Source organism: Sparus aurata, chromosome 23 (genome assembly GCF_900880675.1).
Source record: "Sparus aurata chromosome 23, fSpaAur1.1, whole genome shotgun sequence".
In the NCBI taxonomy this organism is placed as follows: domain Eukaryota; kingdom Metazoa; phylum Chordata; class Actinopteri; order Spariformes; family Sparidae; genus Sparus; species Sparus aurata.
The window spans coordinates 23077298-23096027 of NC_044209.1; the positions used below are offsets into that span (position 1 = coordinate 23077298).

General features: G+C 38.6%; 1 protein-coding gene across 1 annotated transcript; it reads left to right on the forward strand.

Annotated features, from left to right (window-relative positions):
• Positions 1-14994: 14994 nt before the first annotated feature.
• psmg3 (proteasome (prosome, macropain) assembly chaperone 3) lies at positions 14995-17790 on the forward strand. The gene is made up of 3 exons (XM_030406498.1): positions 14995-15175; positions 16069-16297; positions 17218-17790. The coding sequence occupies exons 2-3, from the start codon at positions 16079-16081 to the stop codon at positions 17368-17370; spliced, it is 372 nt and encodes a 123-aa protein (XP_030262358.1). The 5' UTR covers positions 14995-15175; positions 16069-16078; the 3' UTR covers positions 17371-17790.
• The last annotated feature ends 940 nt before the right edge of the window (positions 17791-18730 follow it).

Genomic DNA, 18730 nt, shown 5'->3' on the forward strand with positions numbered 1-18730 from the left:
TATCCTTTAAATGCTCTTTGTGTAGGGATTCAGAGTTTTCCCTCATCAGTTTTTGTTGGGTGGGAAAGTATTCACATGCTGACAGAATGGCCTCCCCCCCCCCCCCCCCCCCCGCCGTCTCCTTCCTGGTTTGAGGGCTTACTGGTTTTAAAATGATTTTAAACCGTTATTGCCTGAAGTGGAAGCCATTCTCTTTAGGTTTATTTCATATACCGTCGCAGTCTTCATTTGAATAATTTAATAACAAAAATGCCTTTCAGTGGAAAGTAAATTAGACTGTGAGAAGGATACTACCAAGGGGCAGATAAGAACAGCCGAAGTCAAACACAATGTTCCTGTTCAGTGGGCACATTAAACTGGCAGATTTTGAGCCCTGGACACCGGGTACTCTTGAAGACACATAGACGTGAACATTTTGAGGCTTTCGCTGGGAGCCCTTTCCAAACAGATTGTAAACCAAAGCAAACAGCACAGAGACCCGCAGAGGAACACACCTCCCTAACCTCATCAACCGCTTCACTCTCACTCGCAACACCTCCAAACACACACACACACACACACACGCACACGCACACATACACGGTGCTCCATTGATGCTCTGATGCCTTTGTGAATGATGACAGGCAGTGCACTCCCACTCTGAATCACTCCTGTCATGTTGTTAATTTAGCCGAGCGCTAAAGGAGAATTAAGATCCGGGCCGATGGGAAGTTTGATTTGCTGAGTAAAACAAAATCAAAGTATACCATTCTAACGGATCTCTTGAATGCAGCTTAGTGCTCATTCAATAAATTCATGAATGGAAATGTGCCAAGGAGAAACATGAAACGTGAATCTGTGTTGCACGTACAGCCTTGAGCATTTCAGAAGAGTTAAAAGAGACATCGATTGGGTAATTGTTGTCCAGCAAGTGTCGAAGAGGAGTTTGGTGCATCTGGAAAGTCCAGAGGGCAGGGATAAAAGGCTGGAGTTTTTTTTTTAGTGGAGAATTGTTTTATCTTGTGAAAAATCACTATGTCATTAGTTATTCAACTAACCTATTCTCCTGCGGTAGGGAACAAAGAGCACATGCTTGTTGAAGCTTTTAACAAATGCAACATAGATTTGTCCTCGAGGACTTTACAGTAGCAAAAAAAAAACGCAACCCTGAAAAAAGACATTAGTATTACAAGTAATGCAACCAAATATGTTTTGAAGGAAACATAATGCTGTCTGGATAACATTTTCTTTCTCTATTAGTTTTTCATTTTGTTGACAGCATATTTAATTTGTTTTCCACCCGCATACCCAAGCTTACTATTAGAGGCTGCAACAACAAAAACTTTTGTTAACACAATAATCACCCCTCATTTTAAGCAAAAATACATGCACTGGTTCCAGCTTCCCAGCTTTTAAGGTTAAATGCTTTTCATTGTCAGAGATTAAAGTAAACTGAATATCTTTTGGATCATTAGTCAAAACAAGACATCCAAACCTTCACTTTGGGCTTATTTTGACATGAGTATAATGAAATTAATAGTCAGGAGAGCAATTAATAGTGACATAAAAATTGTTGGTTGATTCACAACAATATCGTATCATAACAACTACAGTGAGCACATTATGCAGGATTTGTTGGTTGCTGTTTGTAAACACACCATTTAAATTTGGTCTCTCCTCCTGGCTTAATGGTGCTCTGCTCTGTTTTGTGTGTGTGTGTGTGTGTGTGTGTGTGTGTGTGCAGCTCAGCATCGCCCTCAGTCAAAGAGACCTCAGACCAAGACCACTGTTGGTCTGAGGTCCAACTAAAACTAGATTCCATAGGGGTTGTAAGGGAAATACAGTATGTTGTGCGTTTACCATGAGAAAAATAATCTAATATAATTTTCACATCTCTTGTTTTCTTTTAAGCCTTGAACTCCATTTCCACTTTGTCCGAGACCATCGGGTTACATGTCACTACTGTGACAGACTGATGAGTCCACGGGCAAGTCAAGTGCTCACAGCTGACATGTCTGTAATAATAGAAGGATGAGAAGGCTTGAACGTTGCAGACGTGTTTACACAGCAGAGATTACGGGGGAGAAAATAACTGTAGAGGCGAGAGCGTGAGTGGAGGCCATTGATAATGACAAATCAAGCCTGGGGGATTGACAATGACGTGATTCCAAGTTCTTCTATTGTCACGTACACAAAAGTGAAGCAGTTACTGATAGAAATTCTGATCTGAGCCACTGAGCAGCTCCGTTGGTTAGAAGATTTCAAAACAGTCTTTTTTTGCATTATACAAACTGAATATTTAATCAGCAGCACAATTATTCGGTGTATTAAATGTTTAAGGTTTTGATCAATAAAAGCAGTTGTGTGACTGCAGCTTTCAGTGAACTCTTTGGATGTTGTAGCCGGTGTGCTCTGAAGAGCTGTAGCACCCATTCACATGCCAGATGTATGACTGTGAATCATTACCCACAGGAATGAATGAGAGGAGATATTCATCTTACCTCACAGCATTTACACTGAGGACTTATTCCATTTCATTATTTGAGGGCAAGTCAATCCAGTCCAGGCACTATTACTTATCTGTAAAGCACTCAGGTTTCATCACTCACGTTCATAATGTCACTTCCAGCATAGTGAGAACACAACGAACAGCCCATTCGCCAGAGCAAAATGTTGGCAGTTTCTGAAAACCATTGATACAGTCATCTTTTACGTCATGCATACCATACTGGCATTTATAAATGTCTCATATCACCTTCAAATAAACATGTTTTTTACCTGATTTTCATATCAGAAGTTGGAAGGAATGGTAGTTACAATGGTAGCAGTGAATGTTTCTGCAAACAGCCGATCCAAGTCCGAGGTTGACACGTGCAGCATACATGGTATATCATAAATGCTTATTAGCTGACTCTCACATCAGGAGAAGGAGGTGATGGTGGGGGTGTTATTACAGCCAATCAAGGCTGCCAAACAGGCAACACACACATTTTAAAGGGTATATTTCCATACTGCGTTTTAACATTTGTAACTCGGAAACCACTAAATATTATTAAAGAGACCTGGGGACAACTTCAAGTGATGTTTGTGTAAAAAAACTAATATTTTTTTACGAGAAGTCCTCTAGACATCCTCAGCCATGTTTGTGGCAACCAAAAACAGGTATTTCAAGCCAAAAAGTGATATTTTATGAACCATAACCAAGCAGTTTTTGTGCCCCAACCTAACCAGAGCGTAAGCACAGCATTGTCAGAAAATTATGATGAAAAATGTATCCACAGAAACATAAAGTTGCAGCACATGGAAATCTGAACATATCCATGGTTGGCATAAATTTACATTGGTAATTTATTCTGACAATTGGGTTGCAATTGTCGTGCAAAAAACTGTGGCCTTGATGTTAGATAACCAGAAAAAATCAAAAGTGGAAAATAATGTCATCAGCCTTTTTGTTCTTCCCCTGAGAAGGTAAAACAAAGAATTCATTGTGGAAAGTGAAAAACACCCAGACCAGATTAATGTCACACCGTCAAAGTTCTCCTTCTAAGTCTCCGGAGCCCTCAGTCCACATCGACCAGTGTGGCAGACTGGGTAACATATTGTTGTGAGACCAGTAATGGGATTGAGAGGCAATTTGCTGCTGTTCTCCATTTTTCTCGGTGACCTTTTCTCAGGTGTGTGCAATGCATTTGTGCGCTTCCTGCTGTTCTAAATAATGCCAAGGCAGAATCACAGACCAGCACCGTACCTGCTCTCGGTCTTCACAAAATGCCACCCAGCCATCACACGCAGGCACCCAGATTGATGAATGAATTAAGGGTGGCCCGCCTACAAAGACACGACCATGTCACTGTAAAATATTGTGCCCATTATGTCTCATGAAAAACAATACCCAAATGGTCTCATGTATTCATCAAACAACGCACTGAAAACCAGCCAAATCCCTCTGCTGAAATCTACAATGGTGGGCGAAATGTAAAAGGCTTTGTGTAAAGGCTGATATTTCAAAAATGAGGATCTTCATTTCAAATTAGCATAAATGTCAAATATTGAAGAAGTAAGCCCGTTTCAGTTCATTTTTCTTTTTGCATTCTTTCACTCGAGTCCTGACACCATTCTCAGTGTGTGTGAGCAGTCATCAGGCGGGCGATAAATCATGCAAAAATGGCACGCAACAGCAGCCCAGAAACACCAAACACAACTACAAAAATGGAAGCCAGCTCTCAAAAAAAAGCTCTGTGGTAGAATGAAGAATGCCCAGCGAGACTGCTTGTAGATTACAGATTTAATTTCCCTTGCTCGGATCAAATTCTATTCACACTGTTTTCCACATTTAAGAAATATTAGATGAGGACCTGCAGCGACCTGAACGTTATGAACACGCTGCCATGGCGCTCTTCTGAGACCACATCTGTGATTAAAAGCTTTCTTTGTCTGCAGACAAAACCTGCTTCAGTTGCTCTCCCCTTTGTACACAAAGACAGACAACAGAGCTCCCCATGACGAGAATCCTTTTAGGCAGAAATACTGATAGATGACAGAAAAAGTGGATGCTTTGCCGAGGCTGATCCGGGCAGGAAAATTAAAAAGTCACCCATTCTCACAGAAGCCTCACGTGTTACTTTTTTATTCATTGATTGTTTTTGAGGTTCAGCTCATGCCGGCTGAACCTCGGGGCTGCATCGAGACAAATGCACTGCGGTCGCATTGAGTCTTCAGATGTGAGTCGCCTCTCAACAGTAATGCATGGGTGAGAACCCTCAGCTCTCTAAAATATGCATGTCATGTATGTTTTGATGCAACATGAATTTACCATCCCGTCCCTCGTCTGGGTGCGTGAGATCTTCCCGAGCATCATTGTTATGTACTTCATTAACCCGCGTAATGCCGATCTTTTTGTTTGTTTGCGGGGTGTTCAGCGAATTAATCTCAGCAAATGATCCTTTCGGCTGTCGGAACAGAAAGAGGAGAGTTTCACACTGCTTCACATTATAAAGCTCCTCGTTTCCTGTCTCTTAGGGGATTTGTCTCAGCATTAAATATGTAGTCACCTTCGTACTCCTCAGTACTGAGCTGCTTTGGATACGCCTGGTGTTTCCGTATGTAAAATCGATGGACATAGTTCATTAATCGTCTCAAATATTTTTGGGCAAAAACAAGTAAATTGACCTCTGGGTAAATGTGCCTGGGCTTTGAAAATGCAGACCAATTAGAGGATCCTACCAGTCACAACCAGAAAAAAAAAACAACAACTTGGTAATAAATATACAGTATGTTCCAGAGTTGGCAAATCATCTCCATCAAAGGTGACAAAATCTCCGAGCCTTGCAAATTAGTCTCTCCAACATGTCGCCACAGACTTCCAGCGTCGCCATAGAGATATTTTGTATAGCCACATATGGAGCACACTGTAATGTTAGGATATAATAATTTGTTTATTTGACATTCATTTTGTACATGAATAAATAGTTCCCCAGTCTGTTGGTAAATCTCCCTTTTCTGCCAATAAAATATCCAAATGTCTGTGTCATTTGGAGTGTTATGGCCGGCTGTTGAACCACAACAAACAAACAAGGAAGCACATGTGAGGGATAAACAAAGATTAATATTAAGATAACACATGTATCTCAGAATGAGATTTCTAACAAAGACATCTGCTGGAAAAATGTATGTATATATAGAAAGATAACTCAAGTAATAACAAATAGACTATACAGCAAAACAAAATAGTCTAAGGAAAGATGATGCTGTGCCAGGGGACAAGGGAGCCACCAGACTGACAGGATGAGGTGGGTTATATGCAAACTGGCGGCCCTGGTGACCTCTCAGCTTCAATCGACAAGAGACTGGCAACACTGCAACAACACACAACACACAGCAAGCCCTAGCAGAGGCCCCGGGGCCGTTACAGGAGTCATAAAAGAATAACCACAAACTCACCCAGGAAATATGTGAAAGTGTTCGGAACAAATAGCTTTCCCATTTTTGTTGGTGTGAATTGTTTTATATTCAGCTTAAGGTCTATACAGATTATTGTCAAGTCAAACTGAACTGTCTCCAGTACAGACTTATTTATATAAAGGGTCCTCGTAACAAGCATAACTGATAGGCAATGTGAGGTTTTTAGTGACATGTATCAGACTATATAAGCTGTAATAAGAGCATCATAAACTTGTTTATTGTTGGATTATAGGACAAACTGTTTATATACTGCTTTAAAAACCTTATGTGTTTCCTCTATTTGTTTATGGAAGGTTTGAGAATTGATGAACCTTTATCCAGGCATTGTTCTTGGTTTAAATCTACATGCTGCAAAAAGCACAGGGAACTGTTAACTATGGGCATAATAAAGTGTGTATTTATCACAAAAAAGAAATTAATAAATCACCAAGACATTTGACAAGTGTTGGCGTCATATAGAAAAGTAACACAGAGCAAGGTCAGTTGTAGAGGGGTGAATAAATGAATGAATTTAGTTAATGACAAAAAAAAACACGGATCTGCACGTCACTCGTTACATACATTCAAAGCTAGCGAGGATGAAAACACCATCCAGCCCGGAGGCTTAGTCCCGTTGTGCTCCTCTCACCACACAAGCCAGAGCAACATCAACTAATTGGATGTGATTTCCTTTCACAATAAAACTCATTAGTTATTTCAATTACAATGTTTATGAAATGAACACCAAATGAGTCAAATAACCCTTTAACATAATAATTGTTCATGCCATCTGAATCGACTGCCTCCTAACAGGGGTTGGTGCCAGATGTGGGCAGTTTTCAGCTCTGCAAACATTCTCACAAGTGGAGTTTGTTTATTAAACACAGGCGCGATGTGTCCTGCTATCAATGGAGACTGGAGGTGTGGGGTGAATTCTCCATGGGTCTCCTCAACGACAGTGTAGAAAACTAATGGATGCCATTTGAGTCCAGATCCTGAGGCGTCCTGAAAAAGAATGACTCCTCCCCCGTTACCAGCTGTGAAAATACATGGGATGTACTTTTTATAGTTTCTCCTCTGCGACTATTCTGTGCGTCCTCCAGAATAAGGAAAGTGAATAAGTGGAAGTGTTCATATGTTCTCAGACGTGACGGTGGGAGTGCGTTGAATTTTGGATTTTTCAACATGGCGTCACCATTTTTTTAATTCGAGGAATGTACAGAAGTTTCTGATATTTTTTTCAGCGTACATTTAATAATTCAATTAGGAATTATATTGCTGCACGTCATGGTGCTGAATATCAATATTAATTGTTTGTAATAATTAATTTCTCAGCTAAGACTGCTCTGAATTCCTTCTGGCTGTCCCGATCTAATGAGGTGCTGCATCACAGACCAGGCAGATAATCAGTGGCACAAATTAACAAAGTTATTTGAATTAATCAGGTGATACATTCTTTAAAAAATTTTAAACAACACTAAAGGGCACACTGCTTATGTTTCATTTCACTCTTGACCGTGTCAAGAGGCAGTTGAGACTGATTACCATTAATGAACTCATCAACCAAAACGTGTTCAACTATTTAGACGGTGTGGGTGAAACCCATCAGTATCTTCTGACTTCGATGACATTAATTCCATCTTGTATTAACTATTATAGTCTGCTCAGCAAACATGCAAGGACGCAGATAAAATAAGACCTAATGAAGCTCGTTAGTAATGATTAATGATCGCAAAATACAAGTTCAAGGACCAAATACTTTTTCTTAATGTGTGAGAACAATGAATACGTAAAGCACAGACTGTCTTAAGTACCCCAGAGATGAGAGCAATTTTGTTCAAAGCGAGTCTTATTTGCTGCTAATTATTCAAATATTCTTGCAGAAACGGCGCAGAAGAGACCAACAAGGACGTCTCCGAGTGTAATCTACAAACGAGGACAAGCATGGTATACATCCCCTGCTGACCTGAATACTGAGGAATCTGAAGGTGCTGAAGGGTTACGTGTTATATAACACCTCGCGACTTGCAACCAAAGGACGCGGTTTCTCTTTCAACATGATGGGAATATTAATAGTGCAGTGTTCCCACCTCCACTCAGGTCTATGGATATGTTCTACCCTTCCTTTTAGTATGGATATTTCATAAACAGGTTTACACAGTGAATGTTCTCGCTCATATGTTAACTGATCTGTATTTAAAGCAACGTTACGTAACTTTATTTTTACATCAAAATAACAGCTTGAAAATCGTTTTGATGGCGCAGAGTCCCGTAATAGGGTGAATGTGTGTACCCCTCATCACTTGTTTCTGCACTATGTAGCTTCAGTGGGAGGGCTGGATCACAGCGTTACATACATGTTTACTTCAAGAAACAAGTTTTCAAAACAGAACACTGTTACGATGTAACAAGTTTTGTTTTGCATCTTCATTACGTCTGACACATTGTTACACACCTGGGATTTGTATTCTACATCAATGGTGATGCTCTCACGAACTTTAAGGGCACCAATCACACAAAGTGCCAATTTCTTCATAATGTTGCTTATAAAATAAAAGAATGTTTACAAAATGATTCAGAAATTATTGTGTATGAATTATTTTTTGAAACATGCAAGCCATATTTTTTATTTGTATTTAAACCCTGTCGTACATTTTGTATGACATCTGCATAACATTTATTCCACAGGTTTAATTCTAAAATCCTTTCTACATCCTTCAGCCTTAAGGTGATTTCCTGCAGGACAAATCTACTATAAAGGATCTGTTAAGTGAAACTTCATTCAGGCCGGTAAAGAGGAGGATGCCTCTATTGGTACTGATTATATAGCTCAAGAGCCTTTCAACAGGATTCAAGGTTTCAGTTTTCACTTCACATTATAATGCTTTGTGAACAGATAAATGGGACAGCGGCCTCATCTCAAGCAAAGTACTTTAGACGGCTAACATCTTATAGTATACAATTGTGCAAGTTATATTATACAAGACATATACCAACAGAAAATGAAATACCAGGCACTCAGGCACACAAACGATAGGAAATATAGAGCGTTGCCTTGACTCTCCACATCTTCACCAGCTCTTCTTTCAACCCCTCGATATCTCACGAGCGTCTTGTGCACCTCCTTCCGGATGTTACTGTCACTTTGGATTGTTACATCTACATTCTTCTGATGTTTGTTGGTCTGTCTCTGAAAGTCCCACAGGATCTTGAATTGGTCATTCTCCACCACCTTCGGAGGTGTCTCCCATTTTGACCTTTTAAATAATGATACCACAAAAGGTCTGTATGCCATGTGCAAACATTTATCCTACAGAGCTAGTCCCATAGTCTTTTTCTACAACCCTACAGTTTACAGGTCATTTTTTTATTTGGAATAAATCCACTGTAATGAGCTGTTATGTAACTGTTCATTCATATGAAGGTTCATAGAAAGGAGGATGCACTTTAGCTCTCATAATGCCCCAAGGAACCTTTTAGACAGTAGACAAAAGGCCAGCTCAAGGCACATAAAATGAAATACTGTCAGATTTTTCCAAGATTTCAGCAGCATTTATAATCACAGCACAACAAAATATTATAATTCACATAATATAAGGAGTTTTCTAATTTTCATGTGTAAATGAACCGCATGTGATGGGACCAGTTAGAGGTGTGTGCATGCAACATAAATACATTAAACAAACTAAATATTGTAAATGCTGTGAAATGTATTTATTCTTTAACCCGTACAAACATACAATGAATGGATCATGGGCTCCACAATCAATTACATTAATGTTTATAATGCTTCATATACATTGGTGTCATAATGACTTGTGATTGTTATGAAAAGTTTTAAAATAACTAAGATTATGTGGCATTATGGGCGTGTTGTGATGCATTATAATTATGGTCACGATGCCTTATAATGTACTATAGACATGGGCCCACAAACATATGATCTTTATTAATACTTAGTTTTTGTGAGAACTTTAATTTAATCAGTCTCAAACTTTTCCTCGTAAGTTAGGTGGAGGCACTTTCTGCTCAAAGTTATGTTGTTTGACAGATAGCCTAATCGGATCATAGTTGGATTAAAAGATTACCTCAGCATGCTTTGCTTGTTTCTTCCCAAGTATTAACGTTATTACACCTTGAAGTATGAATGGCTGCCTCTGCATCAGCTTTGAGGGGGATGCTTTTACAAGCTGGCTACTGGTTTGTACATTCATAAGTGCAGGGCCACTGCACACTGCCATTCATAAAAGATCTATTATAGAAACATACAACGGGGAATTAAGGACGGAGAATTTGCTTCAAATTTCTGACCTGACATTCTCACCTTTAAACTTATGCACTACAAATCATCAACCCTGCAATGGGAGTTTAATCCGCCATGATAAAGGTTCTTTCTCACTTAATTAATTGCAAATTCCTGCTAGTTTCTTATGTTGTGCCTGCTTTTGTGTTCCGCGATTTGAGGAGGATGTTGTAATTCAACAAAGCATTTAAATGTTGTGCCAAAAACTGAATAAAGATGTTCCTGTCACAATGTAAAGTGTGCATTTCTGGAACACTGTGAAGAGCTGAGATGAGACAGAGTGGGAGGTGTCTTTGCTGCCGCTCTGATTTCTGTTTTCCTCTCCAAAATATTTGGGTCTGCCTTCTGTCACTCACAATCCATTCAAGCCAACAGAAGAAAACTATAGAAACATGGAGCCTTTTACTGTGGTTTGTGAAACATAAGAAATCGGTAATCTCTTTCATTGTGCAACAAAATAGCTTGTCATGAGAATTAAATGTCTCGCTTGTTGGAATAGTCTTCCATTGTTGAGAAGGAAAAAAGATGGCAGAATGGTCGAGAATGAGATTTCAGCTGCAGAGATTATTTTGTTGTATGGTAAGAAAGTGAAGCAATCGCTGCCAGCTATTAATTCAATCCCCACCAGATTATGTTAATCTTCTGCTTCTGAACAGTACAGAGTTTACAAATTGTCCCTTTTATTAGTCTTTTTAACACTTGTTTTTTTTTATATATAAAAATAACTGAAAGAAACCCAAAACAACATGAAAACCACAATTATGGTGGGTGGTCTGCAGGCTTAATCACAGAATGTTCAGGCTTTTCTAACAAATACCCTGAACATGTTGTTTTTTTTCCCCCTTTGGTTTGTCTTTGCCTGCATTAAAAAAAAAACACTTAATGGAAACTAGCCCCGGTGGTTGATCCCGCGTGGCATGAGTGCAACTTTCAAATGTCATGTTAAAGTCGCTTTTGAGCTCTATCTGTAATACAGCACAGCACTCTAGTGGCCACAGGGGTAATAATTGTCTACGTGTGTGTGCATGTATGTGTGTGAGTGTGAGCATTTGTGACTGAGGCATGAAGGTGCCTTTTTGCCCCTATCCACCTCTATGAGCTGCTCTGATTTAATAAAAGCCGATGTGAGTAAAATGTTTCCACTTTGGCTGAATCACTGATGACCTAATATTGAAGTCGTTATTATTCAAAAGGAGTAAAGGGAGAGAAATGAGCGAGAAGATATCTATTCAGTCTGTACCAAAGAGACTTGATGAGACAAGCAGAGCAATGCAGACACTTTGAATGTGAAGATGAAATGCGGGGCGGTGATGGGCAGGAAGTGCCTCAACCAGGAAATAAGATATTTTCATGTGGGAAGACTTTCTGACACAGAGCGTCTGCATTGACAGACAGACAGAGGCAGAGAAAATGCTTGACTAGTCATACAGACAGAGATGGGATGTGTTTGTAAAACTGAGAACCCTTAAGCACCATCAACTCTTTTTGGAAATGTGTGACAGTTGAACCCTTCTTTTTCTCTCCGTGCGACGCCAACGCCTCAACTTTCGGGATGCAGCTGCCATTTGTAGCATTTTTCATTGCCCAAAGAAAGATCATGAAACAACAACACCTCTCAAGGATATCTTCCAAAACGGTTTAAAAGTGCATCTGGCTCTTAAATGTGAAATGCCAGAGTGTCATCCAGAGTGCACGTTGATAAGTAAAAAATCTATTTACACAACCAACAACTGAAATTAAACGCCTGTGCACCAATCCAAAGACTTCGTTATCTCCGCCCTCCAATACCTGTGCTTGCACTGTAGCTGCGAGGCTACTATTGTTAACATGTCAGAGGATTTGGAAAAGGTTAATGTAGCAACTAGGAATGGAGAGAGGGAAGTAGTACAAACCATTTGAAAAAACATTCATGTAATTATTCTCAGACAGTGCTATCTTCCCATGAATCACATTATAATGATTTAAATTACTCCTCATTTTTCCTGGATCCAGCTCAAGGACCCTTGAACCCCCGAAACAGCCACTGTAACCATTAGTGTGAGTCCACTGTAATTCATTATGCAAAGCAGAGCCTTAGTAATTCACCAAGAAATATTACATGGAATGAGTAATGTGAAAGTGGAACTCATTACAAAGTCTCCGTGGTATTTTCTATTGTACAATCCTCCTCATGGCCCCTTTGCTTAACCTGATTTTCTGCCATTTTTCTTGGCTCCTGAACAGCACATTCACAATTGTTCAACAAAAAGCAATGATATGGATAATGAGGGCAGGAAATCAGAATGTGGCATGTTAGAAGCAGCTTCTCAACATGTCTGTGTTTTAATGCCAACGCTGTGGTTAATTATAATCACGAGGGGCATGAAGTCTTCATATGTCAATTAGCCTTTATGAAGCTTTTCTGGTGTGTTTGTTTTAAACTGGTGTTACTGGTGTACAACATGTTGTTGTATGTGGAAATATCTACTCCCAAGATGAAACGACACACCTCATGCATCATGTTGTACTTTCACCTTCAGTGGTGGAATGCAACAAAGCCATTTTTCTCCAGTATATACTTGAGGGTTAAGTAAAGGATCTGAATACTTCCTCCTCCACTGGTCATCATTAACTAAATATCAAGTCACCTGCTGTGGGCGAATTAAAAAAAAAAAAAAAAGTGTATTTATTGCAAGTTGACATAAACATGAACATGTTTTGTGCCTTACCCTTGTCGTTTTCAGATATCTGAAAGTTCACCGTTTCCAAACACAGCCATCTACATGGTGACCTTTAATTAAAGAGCAGAGCGTGGATTGTTCTAGCGGAGGTGTCATCTTACTGTGTAAAGAATGACAGACCAAAACAAAAACACTTTCCGAGAATGTGAAAATAAAACCCCCTGTTGGCTGTGAGACATTTTCAAGACATGAGAAATATGACACTCAGTGATGGATTAATCTGGACCTGCTTTGTATAAACAGTCTGAACCTGTGCACCCTTAATATTGATTTTTATTAAAATTCTGATTGGCAGTTTTGAACGTAGTTTTATTCTTTGCTTCCAGACATTTCCCCATCTTTCCTACTTGACTCCAGCTGGTATGACTGCGAATTACACTACATTATAAGCAATGGTGAGATATTGTATATTGATATTTGCATTACAGTTTTGTTTAGATCAAGATGATCAGTCAAGGACACAGATGGTCAGCCAGGGAGTGTAGGGAGCGGTCCAACCAATTTCATACCTACTGCTGCCTACTCAGAGTGCATAACAATTCCGCTGAGCCCGCTCTATTTGACATTGTGGATGTGTCATGTTCATAGGGATGGCTCCTTTTGGATCAGCCTGATGCAGCACTTGCAGACTTCAGTGGAGCCTCACATCCACCTGAAAAAAAAATGTCATGCAAGCACTTTTGTTAACAGTGAGAATACTTGAATTTGCTCACCTCTCCTGCAGCTTGAAAAGCCAGATGGACTGCTGTAGATGGCCAATCACTAGCCAAAGTCCATGTCCTACAAAACTGTCCTTGTACAGCTTATGTGAATGTGGCTCTAACACGAGGCTCTGAAAGCAGTTTTTCAGTTTGTTTTCATTGCACTTGCTAAAAATTTAACAATTCATGGACTTCTTAAACTCCGTTCCCCTCTGCCAGTCACCAGCAGTCAAAAAAACCTCCTGTGGCCGCTATTCATTGTTTTTCCCTTGTGCCGTGGCATAGAAACAAAAAAGTAGTTTATCTGAGTTTATCTGCCACTAAAATTAAAGCTCCATTTACACTTAATTAAAAACCTCTTGCTTCTGTGGCTTCTTGCTTTGGAAGAGTTGTTTCTTTTACTTAATATTGATTGAAATGTAGCAGGGCAGAAGATCGGCTTATTTTCAAACTCAAAGAAATTCACTCGTGGTGATACTGGAAAGTTTATTCTAATCATCCTCGGTTCATCAGAGTCATTTGGGGAAAGTGACTATGCAGATTAAGTACAAACATGCTCTGTGAACAATGCTGGAACCTTGAACACTATTTATGAGAAAAACAAAGAGAAAGATGCTTGAATGTGCCCTTCAAGTCTCCGGTAGGCTTAAAGTAAAAACAGAAAATTCAGCTACACTTACTGTAAATTTGTGGTGAAATGTAAGGAGGTTTATTTGGAGGACAAAGTCAAGGACAAATGAACTTTATAGGATTATTTCACTTTTTTTGTTCAGCTGAAACCGTGAAAGACCCTCATGACATGTTTTTTCTGAGACACTATTTACACACTTTGCTGCAGGTTCCCCATGGACAGAAACATTTTCAGCATTTTCAAACCCATTCAAATTTAAATGGTAACAATTGTTGCAATTATTTCAGGAGTATCAAGTAACAAGAGGACATTATATGTCTAACATTTATTTATTTTCATTACAATTTAAGGGGAAGGGATAAAAAACACTCAATTTTATTGAGCATTTTCATTTATTTCGCTTTCTGTTTTTCAATTTCATCCAATTAGACATTACAAAAAGGCATCATGAGTGACTAAATTACACAAATGGATACCCACATCACAAAGGCTATATCAAATATGAAATGAAATAAAATCAAATCCAAAAGAAGTCATATGTAACTTTATTTAATTTAGTAACATGTATATGGAGCTGTAAGAGTAAGTTTGCCAATACTGACATGTAAAACCACAAATGTCTTGCTTCAGCCTTTAATTCGGAAACAATCATGGGTGTGTTGAGGATAAAAAGTGATTCAGTCTTGTGTTGACTTGTAAAGAAACACACCACAGAACCAAACCCGGAAGTCAGACGTCACTACACTGACGTCATCGCGCAAAGAGAGCTGCGCAGACGCTCAGCTCCGGTGCAGCACGCTTGTTTGTGGTGGAGGCTGAATGACAGAGCGACTGCAAAGTTGCTGTAAGGAGAGTCTCGGTGCAAAAGAAGGTTTACACTGCTCCAGGACAAAGAAGCAGGGTGAGCAAGGCTTTTTATTCTACACAGACGCTTATTAATCTGATAATTGTTACGTCAACGGTGAATATTACAGCTGGAGCTAACAGTAGCTGTTTAGCTAACGTTAGCCTCTCAGCCTGGCAGTACTTCCCCCGTAGTCGAGCATCATCTGTCTGGAGCTTTACTTTCAATATCCAACCGGAAAGTAACACAATAATAACGTTAAGTCTTGGGATATGGACTTTAAGACACAGCTCTGAAAGACTTCTGGCGTTCGCTATCTTTACTTGGCAGCTAACTACGTGCTGTATCAAAATATAGCCAACTTTTTAATCGTGACAAATAAAGATTACATCCACGTATGTTTGCAGATAAACAGGGTATTACGTGTTTAATCTTTTTTGTAGCAACGATTATGTCTTATGTGAAAGATGCAACACAACACTGTCTCAAAATAAGACAGCTGCAGGGGTTGTTCATTTGCTTATTACTTATGTAACTTAAGCACGAATCAAACTCATTTACAATGTCATTAATTCCAGTTAGCAAGCGAAAACAAATATTTCAGTGGTCTATATTATTTTGTCAAATGTTTACAAAGAGAATGATAATCAATCAGTTGTTTGACAGTAAATTATTTGAAAACTGCCTTGTGAATATATTGTGTATTTCAGTTATTTAACAAAAAAAAAGCCAAATATTTTATTTTCCCAATAAATGGTTGTGCTTTTCTTTGTCATATATGCTAGTAATTGGCTTTGATAGGAAATAATTGGGCTTTAGTTGTGGAAATTACATTTTACACAATTATTTGTCGCATTAACCCAAATAATACGAATAATCAAAAATGAAAGTGCGCTGCAGCTCTGTAAGTAATCCTCATGTTCCATCTCCTGTTTCTTTTTCTTCCCCAGGATTTGCAAAATGTCTTCTCCTGAGCCTGTTATCAGATCGAGACAGACAGAGAAAGAAGTCAATGGGATTTCAACACAAGTCGTCTGCACAGAGTTCAGCAATTACATATTCGTGGTCCTCAGTCAGTACGGCAAAATTGGGACATTGATATCTGTCACGCCTGACTCCAGATCTAATGATATCAGCACCCCAACGTTCTCCACCAAAGTACTGCTGGGCAAAGACGAGGTACGCTGGATGATATTCTTTAAATAAATATTGTTTACTGGTTCACAGGACATCACACACACTTTGTTGCAACTCAGGGTAACTAATTTCATGGTGTGAAAAGGCAGATGAGATTGTGTAAAATGAAACCAATTCCAGCTGTCTATTAGCATGCCATTTTTCTAACTGCCATACAGTCTCGTAAACAGAGATATTGATCATATTAATGTTTGTTTTTTCACTCTTCTGGTCACATTCAAAAAGAAAATACTTCTTCTGTGTGTGCAGCGGTATAGCACCATTAAACAGACTGGATGATGGACTATGATTGAATACAGTTATGTAATGTAATTAAGCATTATGACAACAGCCGAGTCTTCATCTCTGTTATTGTCAAGTTTACTGGATTACACAGCAGCCACATAACCTGCTCGAACCACATCAGGGGTTTCATTAAAATAGAATCAAGTCATATTGTAAGTCTTGCAAACGCTGCCTGCTTTGGGAGAACTCCACAAATATAAATTACTGTTCTCATGATATGTGTGGAATATGGCCCAATCAATAATACTGCATGGCAGTAAAGGCAAGTTATAACTCATAACCACATAATGCAGTGGCAACAGCACAGTGTGTGAGAGGAAAAGTATTTTATTCTGGCTGACTTGTGCACAGTGTGAAATGATTTGGCCGACACCTGTGAAACCTCACCATGTTAAAAGTTATAACACAATCATATGCTGTGCAATCAAAGAAGATGTGTTTAATAGAATATTATTGATGTGCATGATATCAAACTTAAAGTAAAGGAATCAGGTCATCTGTATGAAAAGGAAAGTTTCCTCATTTTACCAGAGGCCAGGCCTTTGCACATTTTGATAGGGTTCCCAGCATTTCTGTATTTGATGTTCTCACGCCTGATTTCGTCTCTCTGTTTTCAGCCGCTGACGCATGTCTATGCCAAAAACCTGGCAACGTTTGTATCACAAGAAGCCAGCAACAGGCCGGTCTTACTGGGACTGGCACTTAAGGATTCCTCCATAGATGCAATCAAACAAATGAAAGAGATCATCAAAAGTTGTCAAGTCTGGTAGAGAGTCAACCAAACGGACATGCAGCCTGAAGGCTTGATAACATGCAGGCCACCTGGATGACCGCAATGTCACCTTTTTCTTCTGTGTCTTTTTTTAAATTGAAAGGATTGTACTCTGAATCCCCTGAGGCTCAGACTTCAAGACAAAAATGTATAAATACAATTTCATTTGATCCTTTTGATTTGTTGAGACAGTGAGGAATGTCTTCTGGGAAACATAATTTAGACTTTATCTGTTTGTGAGGGGTGATTTACTGCAAGCCAGTGTACTCTGTTAGCTCTAAGTTAGACCTTGCAAAATGATGGCCAATGGCTCCAATGTGTCACCACTGTATGAAACTGTACTTTTGTAATCTGTAATACTATATTCTGTGTTATTTTTGTATTTGATAATGCAAATAAACACTTGTCAGGTCAAAAACTTGCCCTTTTTTCTTTGAAAGAAATAAAACTCAGTCATCTCAGCCAGTTAGGGGGAGAAACTGTTACAGCATACATGGTTAAAGTGTCACAAGTATTCACATCAAACTTGAAAATTTGGCTTTGACCTTCTCTAATCTTTGCTTTTATAAATCAGTTCTCAGAAATGTTATGGAATTTTAACATTCTGTGCGATCAGTGTTAGGTGTTCAACACGATATTTGCGTCATCAGAATTTTGTATTTCATAAAATGTGATGGATTAATTTGTAATTCATGGGACTCATTTGGAAACATTTGTATGACTTTGGTTACAAGAACAGCCTGACTTATTGATGTCATAATTCTACTTTAGTAAAGTACTTGACAAAATATACTTAGTTACCAGTGATTTAATGCTCTATTTTCTGTTATTTCTGATTTTGTGATTGATTATATTTTGTATATTTTTTATATATTAGATTGTCGTATCCCATAAATACAAGTTAAGAGATACAGCAAGATTTGAATAATAGGCTTGGTTTGTCGAAAACATCATTATTATAATTATTATTATTATTATTGTTATTGTTGTTATTATTTATGGATTTTGTTTTTTTCTTGAGAACAACATTCAGATCAAGTAAGGCTTAATAAAGGTGTACATAAATGAAATTAAGAGGAAAGATTAGCCTACAAATAAATGATAAAAAATAAGTTATAATAAGAGTTACATATATAGAAGTAGATATAAAGAACACAGCCAGGAAGAGGTTTAATGGAAAAATATTTTATAATTGTTGTTATGATGTTGCTTATTGAATTGCAAGGATTGAAGTGGAGTATTAAATTCTAGAAGAAAAGGTGAAACAATAGGAGGAGACTAAAAATATTTGAATAAAGTGTTTTACATGATTACAAAAGAAGATAATCACGTTTGAATGATCCTCCCAGGCGACGTGA